At 40.3% G+C, this 20,798-nt stretch overlaps 1 protein-coding gene across 1 annotated transcript; it reads left to right on the top strand.

Annotated features, from left to right (window-relative positions):
- Positions 1 to 14,453: 14,453 nt before the first annotated feature.
- On the top strand, positions 14,454 to 14,972 carry LOC127581046 (ferritin heavy chain, oocyte isoform-like). The gene is given in 3 exon segments (XM_052035105.1): positions 14,454 to 14,492; positions 14,612 to 14,736; positions 14,738 to 14,972. Coding segments are annotated over 3 exon segments (399 nt in total).
- Positions 14,973 to 20,798: the final 5,826 nt, after the last annotated feature.

Below are 20,798 nucleotides of genomic sequence, written 5' to 3' on the forward strand. Positions count from 1 at the left end.
TCTGCCTGAGTATTGCAGAAATGGCCCAGAGGTCATGGATATAGCAGATTTGGAATGATTCTGTGAAAAAATAAACCAATTACTATGATCAACCATTAACCCTATTCAAATTGTAAACAATAAAAGCTCAGCAGCATGTGTGAGGTATATGCATGTCTTTTTCTTAACATGGACTTTAAAGTTTCAAGAGGACAATGTGAAATCAAATGGGATATGGGCCATTCAACATGAAGGCTGTAAACCTATAATGTGAAAAATCATCTTAATAGTTTCAAAGGAGATGCAATATTCATGCGAGGATCTGCCTTAAAACTTTGGTGCCATTTTGCTTGGGTTATTTCTACTGAGCTGAGTGTGGCATGTGGAAGGGATATTACTACCGTGACTAATTTTATAATGTGTGTTGGAGGTACTAAATTCTTACAGGAAATGAAGAATATGTCATGTCACTGTGGCAGATAACTGAAAAATCACAAAGGTATCAGTCACTTAAGCTCAAGCTCCAGAGTATAATTGATTTGGCATGTCAACTCCTACTCATGGTGTATTGGAAACAAGTTACACATTTAAGGTAATACTTTAAATACATTTCTTGTTATTTTACATGGAATGATTTGGAGAATGCACGTCTAATTTGAGAGATTGATGGTTTGCACATGAGTTGGTTAAATCAAAAGGGACATAGAAAATGTATTGGATGCAGTCAGCTTTCAGAGTGAACAAACATGTAAAAGATCAAAGCAGGCAAGGTGGAAATCTGAATATTCCATCACAATGGCTCTACCAGAAAGGAAAACGGCTGCACTGTGGGAGAACAGAGCAGTAAGTACAGGGTTACAAAAGACTAATGCGTAAAGAACTCAACTGTTGCTCAGTAACTTCAGTATTCTAATACAGCATTAACAGGTGTAAGTTGTTAATTGGCCAAAGCACCCCCAAAAGTAGTCTAGTTTCCATTCAGCTGGTTTGGATAGATATTGTGGTTATACAATACATTTTGCAGGTCTTTTTGTCATTGATTCAAGATCCTGAGAGAGGGACAAAAAAAAAGAAAGATTTGTATTGCAAAGTGCCAGTGAAGTAAATTTGATTGTAATTCCTTCTGAAGTGTTTAAAACTAATTTACAAGGCTTCACAAGCAGCAAGGAGATTAATGCCTGATTATTGGTGTGTCTTTATTTATTGCTGCTGGTTGTGAGATAAATATTTGCCAGAAAATCAGTAAGAAGTCTCCTGCTCTTTGAATCATACCATGGGATCTTCTACATCCACTGAAATGTCTCATTCAAAAGAAAATACCTCTGACAGTGTTGTAGCTCCTCAGGCATGCACTGAAGGGACGGTCAAGTAAAAGACCTTTACTCATCAGGTGAAGCTCCCAAGACAAGTTCAGTGTTAAAGTTCACAAACTGGAGTGAATGATTCATGAAAACATCGGGGCCTAAAAATGTTATCAGTCTGAGTAACATTTTTCTGCACAGCACAATACCATTTTTATTGAAAACCTTATTGCTAAATGTGGTTGGGTGCTTTGTGTGCCAATAATACACTTTCAGATCCATTTTCACAGAGGCAGTGTGCATGCAGTGAGGACAAACATTGTACAATGCTTGTTTTGAAGGTATTCATGTAAAAATTATACAAGTACATAATAGGCCTCAATCAGATGACAAAGATCTACTTGGAAATTATTTATGCAAGGCCTAACCTATGTCACTGCTAGGGACTCTAAGGTTGGTTCTTTTTCAGCCATTGGTCTTAGTGCTTACTCCCACCACCCTTCCCATCTGGTTGCTGATGCCTTCAAAGTCCCTTGACCCACTTCAGAATGGCCATCTTCCCATCTATCACCTCTCAGACTGAACCCCATCTTGATCCCCTCACTGTCTTTGCCACTGTCTACCCCTTATTATCCTCCTGGCATCCCACACACTCCCCACTGCAATCATCTCTCTGATCTCCTCTCTCGTCTTCCCACTGATCTGTTTGCCAGCTCCCCACAGCTGCAATCTGATCCACAAGGTCTCCCTGTAATGGATGAATTGCACCAATAAATTTATGAGGTTTGGAACACACAAGCATTTCCAAACACATGACTCACATTGTTAGCCCTGAGTTTTTTTCCTCATGAAAAGTGAAGTCAAGCGTTCGTTGTGGAAGTGAGTTCGATATTCTCTCTTAGTGATAACCTAATAGGGATCTTTAAAATTATGTGAAGCTTTGAATATGCTGATCAAGAAAAGGTGTTTCCTTGTGTGGAGAGCATAACTGAAGGGTTTTAAGGAATTCAAACAAAATGTGCGCTGAAGAACAAAAAGAATGTAGAACTGACTCCCACAATGAATGCTTGAAGTCAGTGGTACATACAAGTGAGGGTGGAGAAGTACATAAGGGAATAGAGGATTATGCTGCTCGAGTTTGATATAGGTGGAAGCTGCAATGGATCTAATGTGCTGGAATGGATTAATTAGGCTGAACTCTATTAATTCGCATTGAAGTAAGAATATCACCAATGCCGAGCCCACTTTGAGCACTGTCCTTATGGTTAATGTGTCCGCTCGGTGGATCAGTTCAGCTCTTGCCTAGAACTAACCGCAACTAACCGAGACCGAGCCACAACTATAGACTTGCAGTGAGTGCTGCTTGCTTCCATGTTTGGAATATTGTCTGGAGACTCCCGTGTCCCTAGAGTGTAACAGTGTACTCAATTGAACATTAACTGAACAGTGATAGAAATCAGCTCAGAGAAACTAAAAGGAAAAATATTATGTGCAAGAATTGTAATAAGAGGAGGTTCTCCTGAGAGTTACAAATATGCAGCTTAATTTTTAATCTTGTAGAGAGTGACATGTATTATTTTGGTGTGTCAGGAATAGTTCTTCATACAAAGAAAGAGGTAGTGCATTGTGCTTTATTATATTACTGATTTCCTGTCCTTACTTTAATAGGTACTCTGACATAGTTGTACTTATGGGACCAAAAGCAAGCCTACTGTAGATAAAAATAGATTGAAGCTTCATATTTCCATTTCTTATTCATGAGCACTAATCCTTGCAGCTGCATGGAGGGTGAGGTAAAATTTCTTGCCTTGTGTGATATTAAGTTGTGCTTTGTGAATATTCAGTTATTGAAGCTGGATGCGAATCGCATCTCTTCTTTGGATCTGCAGTTGATTATTCAATTAACCAGAAAAAGGGATTGAGACAACTATAGCTTAACTGTGACAAGCTTGGCCTACAATAAACATGCTTTATGCTATCCATTTGTTATTTTCCAAAGCATGTACTGAGTTATTAACCCTCACATCCAGTGGGTGTCCTTATGCGCAACTGACCAGACAGAAATATGAGTAATAGTGATGTGAAACACGTAATGGCAAAAAAGCTATTTGGTTTCTCAAACATGTTCTTCCATATATCATATAGAATCAAATCTGTCAACAACTTTCCTCCATCCATTTCATCGCCCGAGTTCTGCATTCAAGCCAACTCCAAGTTCAGTTATATAAAACACCCTGACCTGTCATCTTTCACACACCATTCCTTCTTCAGACACTATTAGATTGGTATCTGATGGTATCAGTCAAATCCAACCTTATAATATCAGTTCCCTTCCCATCAGATTCAATATTTGCTTAGCTCCATTTGAAATGAATAAATTATATCTATGTATGTAATTGTGAATATTAAAGCTTCATGGATTTAAGGAGTTTGCAAATTATTAATCCAAATGTAAAGGACATTTCAACACTGTTTAATTATTCACTAGTGAAAAGAAAATTTCCAATTTTCCATATTATTTAGACCCATTTGAACACAAATTTCCTTGCTAGCTCTGTGTTTACTCCCACCACATATCAAATAAGGTATCCTTATTAGTCACCTGTATATCGAAACACACAGTGAAATGCATCTTTTGCGTAGAGTGTTCTGGGGGCAGCCTGCAAGTGTCGCCACACTTCCGGTGCCAACATAGCATGCCCACAACTTCCTAACCCATACATCTTTGGAATGTGGGAGGAAACCGGAGCACCCAGAGGAAACCGATGCAGACACAGGGAGAACGTACAGACTCCTTACAGACAGCGGCGGGAATTGAACCCGGGTCACTGGCGCTGTAGTAGTGTTACGCTACCTGCTACATTGAATGTACACCTGCACCAGCCCCTCTATTCCTGTGATATATACAACTCTTCAAACTATAACTCAAGATTTAACTCACAAGCATTATCAATCCAAACCTCATAACTCCCAGGCATGCTTACACGCTCCACCTGATTTCATTTTACTGAGAAAACAATGGATTCCAACATCTGTCACGTAAATTGCAAACTCTGAGATTTTAATTTCAGCTTCTCAACGCACCTGACACGCAGAAACATGAACGCATAGTTACATCCCACAGTATCCAATGCATAGCTGCGTGCCATTTCCATAATTTTCTGTCACAAATGCATGGCCTGCAAAGGGCACAGGCCACCTGCGCAGAAACAGGCCTTCAGACATGTGAGGACTGCCTCAGCACTGATTACTGGGGAGCTGCCGGACTCAACACAGGGAACTTACTTCAGGTAGGTACTTGCTTAAGTTGTTGTCCTTTAGTCCCACAAATCCTTCGCATCCCAGTCATGACTCATCACAACTCTGAGCCTAACCTTCACCCCTCATTGCCCACCTGACGCTCAGGACCACTGTCCCCTCCTCACCTGACTCCTTGAACCTTCCCCACCCTTACAAAGACCCATCTCCCCCTCCCTCACCCTCGTGATCTTGTACCAGACCCTAACTTGTCATCTACCTTTGCAGGTAAAGTAAAGTGCAGGATTCTTTGGATGTTACACACTTTCAAATATTTCTGGAACTGAACACTTGAAAAACACATTCTTTGTCTCTCTATTCGTTACCAGTTTAACATGCATTTTTGGTGCCAAAAAATTTCTAGACCAAGAAACTTCCCTTCAATTTTGCTATTAAGCATAAAGCTAACGTTAGTGCCTACAAGCTGTTTGAAGTTCCCAAGAGAACCATGGGATGCTACGTCCTGATTGCTCCAAATTACCCAGCTGGGGAGCAGCTCTTACAGTCCACCAAAGCAGGTCATTTGAAGTGACTGAAACATTTTCTCCTGCTTTAGTAACTTAGCCAGATCTCATCTCTTAAGCTTTCTCACAAAAAAATGTCAATGAAATAGAGATCATACTTTTGAGGCTAATGGAACAACCTGGACCTAAAAATAAAAGGGAGAAAAGTAAGAGAGAGGAGCAAGAACGAGAAAAGGCCAAAATCATAACTGGAAAGTCGAGGAGAGATTAAAGGGCAGACGCTTGATAAGGAAAGGAAAATTGTAGAGTGATTTGTCTGAATTTTTGTTTATTAGTAGATTATTTTGGTTTGGATGTTTTTTCATGTATGATGGAATTTTAATACTTTTTCATAGTTGCGGGTGTAGAATTGTGCAATCATTAGTGTTTGCCTCATAGCTCCAAGACACATGTTGGGCTCTGAACCCCAAAAGGTTTGGTCTGCCTCCTCAGAGCAATTTCTTTCTTCGACAATAGTTTCCTGTTACGCAAAGAATGAACTAGAAACAAGAAACAGAGAAATGTAAGTTCTAGTTTGCAGCTTCTTATTGCAAATTCCCCAACCCCCTCTACTTCATCTGCAGCAGAGCTTTCAACTCTTATGGACTCTCAATCCAGAATTGCTGCTTTATATCTTCTATCTACAGACGTTTGAAGAAACCTTCAGTAAATGTCTTAACTTCTACAGAAGTCTATCCTTCTACAGAAGTCTATCCTTCTACAGAAGTCTATCTACAGACGTTTGAAGAAACCTTCAGTAAATGTCTTAACTTCTACAGAAGTCTATCCTTCCAAGAGCAGTTAAAGTCATATTGCTGCACTAGATATTCAGCACACAATTGGATTAGAGCTGGCACCACCATGTTCATAAAACATCCACACATGTTACGACTCCAGATAAATCATTTCCAATAAGGTTTTGGAGCAGTCAGTCCCACAATAATTTTATATTATGTGTCACATAACTCTGAGAAATACAGAGTGACAGATATGGAAATGGTTGTATTAATAACATTAACAAAGGCAGAAAGACTGAATAAGGAGAGGTGCAAGATCTAGAATAAGGAAGGCAATAAAATATTTGATGAAAAAAATATCTTAACCAAGAATTATGTTGTAAAAGCTTGCAAGCGAATCAAACCTTTCGCATGTAAACTGATAGAGCTTGTTCCCGAATAGAATCCAATGTAGTCAGTGTCAAGAATGCAGTGTAAAGTGAGAACTGCACCCTTTGTCTAAAACTACAGGGCATGTAAACCATTTAATAATGATCTCCGTCACTGCCCTTTCTTTCTCTAGCAGTTAACGTAAATGCAGGTGATGAGGACGTTGTGATTCTGCAACTGTATATGGATAGATTGAGTGCTTGGGTGATCTAGAAAAGGAAGTTTAACATGGGGAAGTGTGGGGCCATGCACTTCAGTGAGAGGAATCAAAGGCGGATTGTTTTCTAAATGGAGAGAGACTGTAAATGAGTGAAGCACAGGGGAATGAATAAGGGGACATAGTTACAAAATAAGAGGCCAGTCATTTAAAACTCAAATGCATTGATTGTTTTTCTCTCAGAGAGTAGTCTGCCCCTGAGGGTGGTGGAGGCCAGATCATTAGATATGTTTTAGTTGGAGATAGATAAACACATAACAGATTGTGGAATTGAGGGTTTTGGAGAACTAGCACAGAAGAGGAGTTGAGGTCAGCATAGATCAGCCATGATCACATTGAATGGTGAGGCAGGCTTGAGGGACCAAGTGGCCTACTCCCGCTCCTACTTTATGTTCTTGGTTGTATATTACACAAAACATGGTTTCCCTTGAATTACAGAGGCTGCATGGCACTGAATGAATGGCTGGGTTGCTTAGAAATAGTACAAGGTGTCCACCTACATAGAGACTGTGACAAATATGCCCCAACTCCTCCATGAGACCAGAAGTCCTTTGAAGCAGGGTTAGAAGTTTACCTTTAAGCTCAGCATGGTGTACTGCTGGACGTGTCAGGCTTTCAGATCATGATTCTGATCACTGACAACCTTCCCACATCAAAACCTTCAGTCGACCTAGTCCTTCCTTTGAGCTTTGTTCTGGGATCAAAAGTTCAAATGCCTCTGGCACACAGCCATGAAGGAGAGAGCAAACCCTCTGCCTTTACTGCACAGTACAACGCGACCTGTATTTGGTGATTCAAGGGAAGACTATAAGCTTGTGTGGTTGGTGAGAGCAGATAGACAGGTAAAATTGTTATAGAGGTTTTACTTGTTAGCCACCACTTCATCCAAGCTAACTTTTCTGTTGTCACACACACCCACCACTGGCAGGCTGTGGCCTTATGTGTATATGTGAAAATAAGATCGTGTGCATGGCGTTATTTTACCATAAAATTTCGAACATCCACTCTGAGCCCAAATACCTAGGAAAAAAACTAGCAAGGATACTGTCAGTACCTTTCTACATACAGGTTAAATATTAAACCCTCAAAAACCATGGTCTACTAGGCAGCAATGATTCCTACCCCCTTCCTATTTGCATCTGACACTTGTACTACCTATTGTGGGCACCTGAAGGTGCCTGTAGGGAGGCCATTAATGTTACCTCTGCAAAATCCTCCAAAGGATCAGTTTACCTATGTTAGTGTCCTGTCCCAGCCAACATTCCCAGCATGTTGAGGCCCTAAATTAGTCAAATCTCTTGGGCAGGCTACCTTGTCATAGGAAGCTCTGTCATGGTGAGAAATAACTGGATGAACAGAGGAAAACATTCAAGGTCGTGCTCAAAGCCCACAACATCCCAACTCACTTCAGGAAGTCCGGGCCCATAACTGCTCAAAATGGGGAAGAAGCACTTGGAATTGAACTGAGAACCTTGGATCCACAGGCTGGAAGCACACACAAACCCAGCTTAAACAGCGGAAGGAGTGCAGCCCTTCCCAGCTCTCCTGTGAGGCCCTTCCTGCCCTGCCTTTGGTAGATTCTGTTGTCCGACATTGACCACCTCAGACCCCACACAACGGAGTGGAAATACATCATCCTCAACCCTAACTGACTATCTACGAAGTATGGGACAGTTGAATAAAGCATCTCTTTAAATGAAATTCCAGATTATAGCTATAATTACAAATGGATTTGTTTTTCAGTAAACCTTTCAGTGACAGATTCACAGAATAATTAAAGTCTGTCACACTTAAATTTTGAAATTGAGAATTTGCCTACCCGTGGGAATTCCAGGAGCCAAGAGAAAGCATTTATTTTCTGTATATTGGTACTGGTATTGGTTTATTATTGTCACTTGTACCGAGGTACAGTGAAAAACTTATCTTGCATACAGTTCATACAGATCAATTCATTATACAGTGCATTGAGGTAGTACAGGGTAAAAACAATAACAGAATACAGAGTAAAGTGTCACATCTACAGGGAAGTGCATTGCAGGTAGACAATAAGGTGCAAGGTCAAACAAGGTAGATTGTGAGGTCAAGAGTCCATCTCATCATATACAGTAAGGGAGCTGTTCAATAGTCTTTTCACAGTGGTATAGAAGCTGTCTTTGAGCCTGGTGGTATGTGCCCTCAGGCTCCTGTATCTTCTGCCTGATAGGAGAGGGGAGAAGAGAGAATGACCCAGGTGGGTAGGGTCTTTGATATGCTGGCTGCTTCACCAAGGCAGAGAGCATATATCTCACATTTCACAAAGAAAGTAACATAATTCCCTGTCACTAGTGCAAGAAGGAGGGAAGAGAAAGTAAGCACTGAAGGAAGAGATTGTTGCAATCTTTATAGCTGGACTGTAGTTTTCACAACTAGAATCCACAGTATAAGGCTTTCTGTAGTCTACACCTAATGTTCAGTCCAAAAGCAGGGCTAAATTGTTGAATGGAGAATTCACAAGTTGCATCATCTCAGAGACAGACATGTAACAGGCTGCCAGGCACTCAAACACTTACAATTAAACAGAAATCTAATTAAGTTAATTTAACCGGGAAATTATCTTGTAAAAGTTTGCTGGTTATGAAACAAAAATTAGCACTGTGAAGTACTGTGACAGTGCAATGCCAGATTTACATAACACATAAACTACTTAAAATGATTAAAAACCAGCCTTTTTTCATTCATCTGTTAATATTTGGCATGAAATGATTGTTTGTACAATGCCTACTTCAAATCAAAGGCTTGGCAAGGAGTTGGCAGAAAAGTACAGGAGGCTTCTTGGATTATAAGAGTGGACTTTGGTTTTCTCTGCAAATACAACTGCAGAGAATGACACCGCTGATCTTGATTGAAACAATGAGTCTCAACTCCAAATATTGATGCAACCATCATTGGAACTTTGAGATCTACATGACATTGTTCACGCAGTCATGATTTTTGCATTGGTCAATATTTTAACTATTTTATCTAAGTATCTTGTTTACTGATGGTCATGTTTGGAAATCACATTTCTGATTAGCCCCTCACATAGAACAGTACGGCACAGAACAGGCCCTTTGGCCCACAATGTTGTGCTGACATAGCTAATCCTTCCTACCTACAGAATCCCTCCATTTTCCCCTCATCCATGTGCTCATCCAAGACCCTCTTAAAAGCCCCCAATGAATTTGCTTCCACCACTCTTTCAGACAATGCATTCCAGGCATCCACCACTCTCTGAGTGAAAAAAGTACCCTTCACATCTGTCCTGAACCTACCCCCTCTCACCTTAAATGCATGCCCTCTGGTATTGGATCGCTAAATAATGGGAAAAAGATATTGCTTGTCCACCCTATCTATGCCCTTCATAATTTTATGCACTTCCAATAGATCACCCCTCAGCCTCTGCTGTTCCAGAGAAAAGAGTCCAAGTTTGTCCAGCCTCTCCCGACAGCACATGCCCTCTAATCCAGGCAGCATCCTAGTAAACCTCCTCTGCACCCTCTCTAAAGCCTCAGCATCCTTCCTATAGTGAGGTGACCAGAATTGCATGCAATACTCTAAATGCAGCCTAACTAGAGTTCTATAGAGATAGAGTTCAGGAGGAATTCAGGAAAGAAGCTCCAGTTGATCCAAGCTAAATGAGTCAAGCTAAAAATGAGTTGCTTGCAATGTTTCTCCCAGTGCTGGGAGGGCACAAGTGGGCAAATCTGGCCAGAGAACGATTGGGAGCCTCATTTGTCTTGGGCTAGGTGTCTACCTAGAGTTGTCAGTTTCCATGAATGTTGGCACAAGCAGGATAGAAAGAGCACAGACATGGGTAATCATGAGATCAGGAGCTGGTTGGGAAGGGTTAAGACTGGGAATAAGTGGTTTGAAGTTCTAACTTGCAGTAGCTATGAGTGTATTGGTAGTTTAAATATTTTTCAAATAAATTCATTGTCCTTGTATAAATGACAGAACGTGAGGAGTGGATGTAACAGGATAGTTTGATGATACCCTTTACAGGCTTTAGTAATAAAATGTGGAAGAATAACCTGATATGAAATCTGACACTGAGGCCAATAGCACTTGGAGACAATGAAGAGGTTCACCTTAGCTTTTGAATACTTGCCTGAAAGATCCAGATGTTGGTGATTGGCAGGTGCCAAGACAGAGCCAGGCCTAGTAATAATTTTGCTCCAAGGTAATGCTGGCACTGGCTCAGAGGTCTTTGATTCAGGGTCAGTCAAGAGACTAGACAGACGTGCATTACCGAGGAAGAATTGCATTGATAGATACAATTTCCTTTAGACTGCATCTGAGGGCTCAGGTTAAGATGCAAACCACCTTTTGCAGATTTGGAAGGTTCAATGACACTACCTAAAGAAGAGCAAGGTGCTTTCTGGTAGGTTATCCACTTATGATTAACCAGATGTTTATACTTTTGTCAAGGTGTTCCATACATAAATTTGATGTTATGCTTTTATATCTTCTAACAGTGACCAGTTAATATTGATGTACTCAAAGGAAAAATGTTGGCTAGGAGAATTCCTTGCTCTTCTTTAATGAAATATTATCATGAGATCATTTCCTTTTATCAGAGCACATAGGTTTAATATTTCATCTGAATGATAGCACCTCCTGCAGTGCTTTGTCACCTTAGATTAATTGCACAAGTAAATAGCATGATTTGACTCCATAGCTTCCTGAGTCAGACAGAGAAGACTGCCTCTTGTCATGGTGTTTCTATCTTCTGTATTAATCATACTTACTCCTTTTGGGCAAGTCTGGAAATTTAATGCCACTTGCTGTCTTTATTCTGGCAATCATTTAGAATTCAGATAAGATTGTCCAAATTCTTTTTTTTTTTTACAAAGCTTATGTGGATTAAGAGGAAGCTCTTACTTTGTAGGTCTGATGTGAAGACAACAGGCATCATGTCTCCATTGCTCAATAAAGGTGGTCCCATACTTGTGTATACAGAAAAACATTCATTGCATGAAATGCAATAAAAATAGGATGAAATGGAGGTGATTCTGATTTAAGTTTATTACTAAATCTTGTAGGTTGCCCAATGCCTTGTTTATATGTATCTGTTTAACAGTGCAGTGTTAATTCAATGTAGCAACAAGGAAAATAGATTGAGATGTTATTAATAAATATTGACAAAGTTTCATATTGTGCAGATTTCCAAATGCAAGCTATCATAGGTTATTTAGATATGGCATATTGGACAGGCAACAACTTCAATGATAGATATATTGAAAAGCTTGCCTTTGAAATGTCATTTAATTTACACACACTATATTCACACCAGCTGACAATTTTTCCACCAAAGCATTATACAATGTAATTGTCAGGCAGTGTACTATGCTTGCTGACATATAGCGGTGTTCTTTCATTTATGTGTTTAGATTATTTTCATTCATTTTCTTTCACATTTATTGGGTTTGTGGCCAGAAATAAAAATTGGTCTTAGAGCCTTGGCTCATGGGAAATGAATCACAACCTGTAGTATATAAAAGGAAAAATCCTTTCTGAATGCAGAAGAGATTTACAGACAAAAACATATAACTCAAGAAATGCCCAAATGCAAAAGTTAGAATAGTTGAACACAATGATGGGCACAACCTGGACAACTATGTAACCCCTTGGCCATCTTGTATAGAGGGTAATGTAAGGACATTAATGATGTGAAACATACCTCTCTCTTTCCACTGCCCCGAGTCTGTTGTATTTATCCTTCACAATATTGTCGCTGATTTATTTTACCCAGTTTACATGTAAAGTCCCCAACAATTATTTTTATAATCCTGCTTGCATGCACTTCTAATTTCCTAATCTACTATGTTTTACATCACCACTACTGATTGGGACCTGTGGGCAACACCCACCAATGTTTTCTGACCCCTGGCTCTATCCAAACTGATTCTACTCCATGATTTTCTGAGCCAAGATTCTTTCTCCCCACTACCTTTCTCATATTCTTTATTATCAGGGCTATCCCATCTCTTTCCCCCATTTCGCCTTTCTTTTCTGATAGTTATGTATGCTGGAACATTTAAATCCCAACCTTAGCCATTTGTAACCTTCTGCAATGTCCTTTTCTTTTTTCAATCTTTTTATTGAATTTCAAATTAATTCAAATGGATGTACATAACATTAATAATTATACATATGATACAAAGAGGTCACGATAACAATAATAACAGTTTATATTTATACTCACAAGGAGTAAAATATGTAATCTAGACCTCCCGCTCTCTTGCTAAGTGTACATGATGGGGAAAAAATAATTGAAAAGAAATTTAATTATATGAAGAGAAAACCCCCAAATCAAAAAAAAAGTATAATATTAAACAAAAGCAAACCAAAAACTTCAAAGAAAAAAAACTGGACTGATATTTCTTCAATTAAAAAAAAATATTCTTATGTCGACAGCTCTGCTCCTCTATATTCAAAGGTTATTTAAGGGGACTCGAAAAATGTCTACTCATATCGTATGAAAATATTGAATAAATGGATTCCAAACTTCCTCAAATTTAAGCGACGGATCAACAGTACCACTCCTAATTTTTTCTAGCGATGTCTATTAAATCGTGCCTATTCTGGATTCATGGATGTTTTTTGCATAAATGATAGCCATTGAGATACGTGATTAAAACAGAGAAGCTGGAGTTTCATTTTGTATCTGTACTCTGTGGTGCACTTACTCAGGTTTTGTGTCAATGCCAAGCACAAATCCAAAATTAAGCCTCAATCCGATGGGGGAGAAACACAGAATGACACTCCCTTATCTGGATTTAGGCTGGATTTACATTATAACTGCTTTGCATCAATGGTAGCATCACAGCAAAATGCTAATCAAGCCTGACTTTGCAAAGCTTCTCACACTAATCCCAGAACAACCAACTGGAATATGGTTCCAACGTGGCCAGTCATGACCAGTAAATTCACCAATTAATCCATTACCTTTCCTTCTAATTGAAAAGTGTGGCCTGGTTTGTCCTTCTTCATTAAAAAATAAAGGAATGTATGGGGGACAGATTTTGTTTCCCAAACAAAATTCCAGCATTGGAATTTGAGGATTTGAAAAGGCACTCACAGAAGCTGCAAGAAAAATAAAATAAAATGTATTCACTCTGCCTATCGAACTAAAAACTATTCACTACTATAAAACCATGAGTGAAAAGTTCACTGCCATAATTTCATCGATCCAACTGCAAATTTTAGTTAAAGAAAATTACTGGAAGAAAATTGAAAAAAAAGTAATTTGATGGTGAGTTTCTGCAGGAACATCTTCATACTGAAACATACCGAAACATTTCTGCATTTCCATCTGACCAGAAATCACCTTCTCTAAATACCTACATCAGAGAAGGTCTGGAAGAGTTTGCAACAAAGACAAAAGAGATATGAAGGCAAATATTACCAGGAAAACAGATATGTCTGGAAATGAAAAATGTAAAAACTATGCAAAAAATGTATCAATGCAAAGAGGTGATTTTTTTATTTGTTTATTCACGAGATCTGGATGTTGCTGGCGATGTCAACACTTATTGTTCGTCCCTAATTGCCTCTGACTTGCGAAGGAGTCAGCCTGCTGCATTTAGGCCAGACCACAGAAAGGTGACAAACTTCCTTCCCTGACAGAAATTAGCAAACATAGGAACTAGCAAGCCAGCTATGTACAGTGAAGCTGGCAGGGTAATTCAAATGGCATTTGCCAGAGCATTGTGGAAGGGAGATTATGTTGGAGGCTAACACAGGAATTAACATTTGCCACCTTTTCGAGGGAAAAGTGCATCTATAATATGCATTCACAACCTTACATTTTTGCTTAATGATTATTGGGAAGAGCCTTGCCCCTGCATAGCCACCAACCCATTCCATTATCCCCCACCACACAAGCCCACCTTGTGCGTGCCTACGGCAAGGGAGTATTTCTCCGGACTAAGTTACCATCTCTAATCCCTTGTCCTCTTATTTTTGAAGAATGACTGGATATAGTTTGCAGCAAATGGTGGAGCTTGAGGTATGAGCAAAACTAATGTGGATGTGTACATTTATATATCTGGAGTATCCACTGACTTCCTGCTTAGAGTTCAATGAACTATATAGAAAGATAAACATTTTCACCTCTACTTTGCCAAGTTCTTCAGGAAGCAGTTCCATGAGGAATGGGAGCACCTTGAGAAACTGATGGAATTTCAGAATCAGCATGGAGGCAGGATCTTGCTTAAGGACATCAAGAAGTCAGAGCAGGATGAGTGGAACAATGCAGAGAGCTCGGCAGATGGAGAAGGATGTGAACCAGAGTCTGCTGGATCTGCACAAACTCTCGACTGAGCACACTGACCCTCATCTGTGTGACTTCCTAGACAGCCACTACCCGGATGAGCAAGTGAAGATGATCAAGAAGCTTGAAGATCACATCACCAACCTGAAAAGACTGGGAGTCCCTGAGAATGGCCTGGGAGAGTACCTGTTTGACAAGCTCTCCTTGGAGGAGTGAACAGATGGACTTGAAGGTCAATGCTTTTTTTTCCCTTCATTGCATTTGACTTTGTACAAAGCTACTGAATGTAAATAAACTTTTCAATCATGAATAAAAAAAAGCAGATGACACAAAATTAGGAGGTGTTGTTGATAATGAAGAAGGTTATCGTGGATTACAGGGAGATCTTGATCAGTTAGAGAAATGGGCCGAGGAGTGGCAAATGGACTTCAATACAGATAAGCGTGAGGTAATGCATTTTGGAAAGTCAAACCAGCATAGGACTTATACTATTAATGGTAGGGCACTAGGGACTGTAATGGAACAGAGGGACCTAGGAGTACAGGTGCATAGTTCATTGAAAGCGGCATCACAGGTAGACAGGGTGGTGAAAAAGGCATTTAGCATGCTGGCCTTCATCAGTCAGGGCAATGGGTATTGGAGTTGTATAAGTCGTTGGTGAGGCTGCACTTGTAGTACTATGTTCAGTTTTGTTCACCCTGTTATAGGAAAGATGTGGTTAAACTGGAAAGAGTGCAGAAAAGATTTAAGAGAATGCTACCATGATTAGGGGGCCTGAGTTATAGGGAGAGGTTGGCCAGGTTAGGTCCTTATTCCTTGGAATGGAGGAGAATGAGGGGCGGCCTTATAGAAGTGTTTAAAATTATGAGAGGCATAGATAAGGAAAAATTCCTTTCCCCAGGGTAGGGGAGTCCAAAGCTAGGGGGCATAGATTTAGGGTGAGAGGGGAAAGATTTAAAAGGGACCCGAGGGGCAACTTTTTCCACGTAGAGGGTGGTGGGTATATGGAATGAGCTGCCAGAGGAAGTGGTAGAGGTGGGTACAGTAGTATCATTTAAGCAGCACTTGGATAGGTACATGGAGGGGCGGGAACTGGAGGGATATGGGCCAAACGCAGGAAATTGGGACCAGCTGGGTGGGCACAGTGGGCTCATTGGGTCAAGGGGCCTGTATCTGTGCTGTATTGCTGTATGACTCTATTTGCAGAAAACATAGTATTTCATACAATATGAATCAAATTAAATTAAAAAAGAAACTGCAGATCCTTGAAATCTGAATACAAGAAACACTCAGCAGGTCAGGCAGCATCAATGAGAAGAGAAACAGAGTTAACATTTCAGGTTAAAGATCCTTCATCAGGATTGGGAAAGAGAGAAGCAAGTTATTTTTAAGCTGTAGAGGGTTTGAGGAGGAAGGACGGATAACAAAGATATTCCCAGTCCCTCCCCACAGATGTTGCCTGACCTGACAAGTGTTTCCAGCATTTTAAAAAATGTGACTCAATGACATCAAAATGGCTGCTCAGGCAACACAATTGGATAAAGTATTTGAAAAACACGATGATGCCGGAGGAACTCAGCAGGCCATGCAGCATCTGTGGAGAAAAGCAGGCGGTCCTGACCGGAAACATTGACCACCTGCTTTTCTCCACAGATGCTGCCTGGCCTGCTGAGTTCCTCCAGCATCATTGTGTTTTTCATCTAGATTCCAGCATCTGTAGTCCTTTGGCTTCTCTTGGATAAAGTATTTGAACAAGGAGTATTTTTCTTTTAAAAAAGGAAAAGAAAACACTACAGATGCTGGAAGTCTGAAATAAAAACAGAAAATGCTGGAAACAAACAACAGGTCAGGCAGCATTTATGGAGAAAGAAACAGAGGGAAAAGATTGTTTTTTAATGTCCTGGGAATGGCAGTGAGAGCAGTGAGTGGGTGGTAGACAGCAAATTTTCTGCAGCACGTTTGTCACGGACTCTAACATGGCTGTGGAGTTAACTTAATGCTTCTTGGCCTCCTAGTCAGATGAACTCAGTGACATTGATGGTGACACTCAACTTCAACTGCTGAATTAGGAGGTGCACTGTCGCTGTTTGGTTAGTGGAGGAGGTTACTGAAGGCAGCGGCGTAACCCAGTGGAGATAGGAAAGATGCATCAAGGCCATCCTTGGATTCAGGCACTTCCATGACACTGGCAAGGAATCACTGGATCTTGGGGGTAGCCTTGATGTGTCTGTGGTTTGCTGGGCTGGAGACTGTATCAGTCTGCAGGGGCATGGCCTTCCAGTGGGAGGAAGAAACCTGGCAGCAACATTGAAGACCATCTCCAGATCACTCCTATCATGTAGGGCACGTTTGTCTTGTTAGATGGCTTCAATTGTACCACTCCTGGACCTCTTGCGGCTGTCAGCAACCATGCTTAAACATAAGAACACAAGAAAGAACAGCAGGAGTAGGCCATTTAGCCACTTGAACCTAGTCCATGATTCAACAAGGTCAAACCTCCCATCTGTAACTCACAGACTGGAAGACATGTTTAACCTTGTGTTATTTCATTATTAAGTGGCAAGGAACTGGGATCTGGGGAAATGGACACCATTCACCAGTTAACTCTACCGTGAGCCTGATAACCTCTTACTGCTGTATAAAAATCAGTCAGTGTTCTGTTTTTATCCCCATTCAGTTCTCTTGTCTGAAAATATTCTCTGTCCTTGAAACAAAAGCAGAACAAAAACAACCTAAATTCACAACAGCCATGAAAAAATGATAAGTTGCGTTCATGTGAGCAAAGGAGTTGCAACAGTTCTTTTACAACTGATATTTCATCATAATCCTTACAGAATTCTACAAGCCACATGCATCAAGAAGATAAATGGCTGCAAAAATTTATATGAATTATTCCTTGCAGAAGGGCATTCATCATGTAAATGTTGAAAACATTTGAAAATGGCATACTTTTCTGAAACTGGTGTGTATTTAATGGGAATTTAAAGATTGTAATTTTGATTGTGTTAGTTCTAGCATTATTAGTTTTTAATAGGTGACTGTTGCAGCTGAGTAACCTTGATGACAACTTGCATGAGAAATATATTGATGTTGGTATGTAAAACTCATTTCTGTTCATTTCATCCATTTAACAACGACATCAATGTACAGAAAGTTAAAGGTATTTCCTTCTGCAGCAACATTTATACCACCTTCTAAAACAATAAAGGTTGATTTTTGTGCTCTTGAAGATGAGGAACGTGAACACTGCAAAGCAAATATTATTTGTTTCCAGGTCTATCTAGATGCTCACTATCTGCTCACTGGTGGAGATTTTAACCTAAATCACCCATCAGAAAGCTGGTGGGATCAGACTGGTTTGCTATTACATCCATCTGATCTTGCAGCTTTTCTCCCATGCAGTTAGGATGTAATTGCCTTCAATGTACAAGCTTGGAATCTACTCAGAGCTATTTTCATTCTTGTACTATGCCCGCTCGGAAACTAGAGGTCCTATTTGTTTCTGCAGAGAGATGTTTTCACCTAAAACTACATCAACATCGTGTAAAAAGTCACAATGCGAGGACAGACACTGACCCCTCGATGCGGGCAGAGCCACATTAGACCAACAGACATGATGTACCATCAGCTAGATCAGTTATTGTCGTCTGTGGCTTGGAATATTGTAGGATTAAGTTATACTGCAGAGACACAAGCACAAAATCCTAGGCTGACATTCCAGTGCAGTTATGAGAGCGTGCTGCACTGTAAAAGTCACTCACATTCTGAAGAAGCTAAAAGTATGGCCCCTTTTATTATCACAGGGGGATATTAAAGATCCCATGGTACTCTTTCAGGAGAGTTATTCCATATATTTTTTGGCCAACTTTTTAATGTCCAGTCTGAAAAAATTGGAATATGTTCATTGTTCCTTTGCTGTTTGTGGGAGAACAATCCTACATCACAGCAGTGGCTACATTTCAGTCTTTCATAGGCTGTAAATGCTTTGGAGACATCCTGAAAAGGACATGACAAATGGTGAATTTTTCTTACTGTTGTCAATACTGGAAGGTTGGTTTAGCTGAATGAACTGAGTTTGACTGGGAATTGGATCTCACCCATTTTTATTAAGCTAAACTAACATTATATATTGTGTTAATGGTAAGTCAAGTGACCAGTGAGGCATTGTGAAATTGGCCAGAAAAAACATTTAGAATAATGTTCTAAAACAAATCATGCATTGATTCTGCTGACAGCAGCATGGGAAGCTCCCAATCATTGTGCCTTTGCCACACTGATCCTTAGGAAAGGTATCAGACTGTAAAGGAATTCACCTTATGGGAGCCATGGAACAACTGTATAATTATCTTCTGTTGAGATAAAGGAAAACAAGAGAGGGGAGACATGTTCATGTTTCATGTGTGGGCAATCCCCCTCCCCAGCAATGGTCTGCTCTGATATAAAAAGGATGCACAGAGTGATAGAAATAAAATTTCACGTCTCTTGAGCACTGCAAAGTGCAAAGTGAAACTGGCTGATTCCATGTGTGAGAGGTATTGAAATTAATGCCTCTAGGCATATTTCAGCAGATTTACAGACTGGTTCATAAAAGTTGCAAATTGAAGGTTTCTGCTCCAGTTGAAGTTGGTAAGATTAGAAGTGGGTGCAGTGGGAATGATGATGTCATTAGGTACACATCTGGCATCAGGGAAATGTCAGGTGTGCCAAATGGATCATACTTGGTCCAACACCCTAATGGACCAGTATTTTACTGAGAAATGATCACGTGTGATTTTACCCTGGGATAACACACATTTTGTGCATTAAAAAAGTGTGCAAAGTTGATCTAGTTTCAGGCAGGTATGCTTCTCAAGAAATTTGTGGACTTGGCACTGTCTTTCTCAGACTACATACGTATATAAAAATCGATGCTTCTGTGAGTACTATACAACATTTTCCTTGACTTAATCACTCCACTCAGGTAATCTGACTGGGCTTCTTCTAACTCAGAACTGTATTTGCATGGATGACAGGTTTTCTGTGCAAGACACACATTTAATAACCTCATTCCAAGCATGGTATTCAGGTAGACCATGGCTAGGAGAAGGCAGGGTATGTTGCTCTGAAGTGGATTTAACGTTGGACACTCAAAGCATAAATGTGTTTTGAATTAAATGGCCTGATCCCCGTCCAATGTCGAGAGCCTGCCTCAGGTAGGCACCGTTTAACATAGAACAGTACAGCACGGGACAGACCATTCAGCCCACGATGTTGTGCCAATCTTGATGCCAATTTATACTAAATGTCCTTCTCCTGTGTATCATCCATATCCCTCCATTCCCTTCATATTCATGTGTCTAAAAGCCTCTTAAACTCCACCAAATGACCTATTCCACTGCTACCCCTGTAACCTATTCCAGGCACCCACCACTCACTGTGTAACAAACTTGCCCCTCGCATCACCTTTAAACTACCCCCCTCTAAGAGCACGTCCTCTGCTGTTTGTCATTCCTACCCTGGGGAAAAGATTCTGACCGTCTACCCTATCGATGCCCCTCAATCTCAAAAACATCTATCAGGTCCCCCCTTAGCCTCCGACGCTCTAAGAAGAACAACCCAAGTCTGTTCAAGCTTTCCTTATAGCTCATTCCCTCAACATCCAGATAAACCTCTTCTGCACCCTCTCCACAGTCTCCATATCCTTCCTATAATGGGGTGGCCAGAACGGCACACAATACTCCAAATGTGATCTGACTAAAGTTTTATATAGCTGCAGCATGACTTCCTTACTCTTCTACTCAACACCCCGACCAATGAAGGCAAGCATGCTATATGCCCCTTTTACTACCCTATCCACTTGTGTTGCCACTTTCAGTGAACTATGAACCTGGACCCCAAGATCCCTCTGTACCTCAGTGCTATTAAGGGTCCTACCATTAACTGTGTACTTTCTCCTTTCGTTTGACCTCTCAAAGAGTAATACATCGCACTTGTCCGAATTAAACTCCATCTGCCACTTCTCTGCCCATATCTGTAACTGATCTATAGCTCGCTGTATTCTTT

This window comes from Pristis pectinata, chromosome 20 (assembly GCF_009764475.1).
Source record: "Pristis pectinata isolate sPriPec2 chromosome 20, sPriPec2.1.pri, whole genome shotgun sequence".
Taxonomy (NCBI): Eukaryota; Metazoa; Chordata; class Chondrichthyes; order Rhinopristiformes; family Pristidae; genus Pristis; species Pristis pectinata.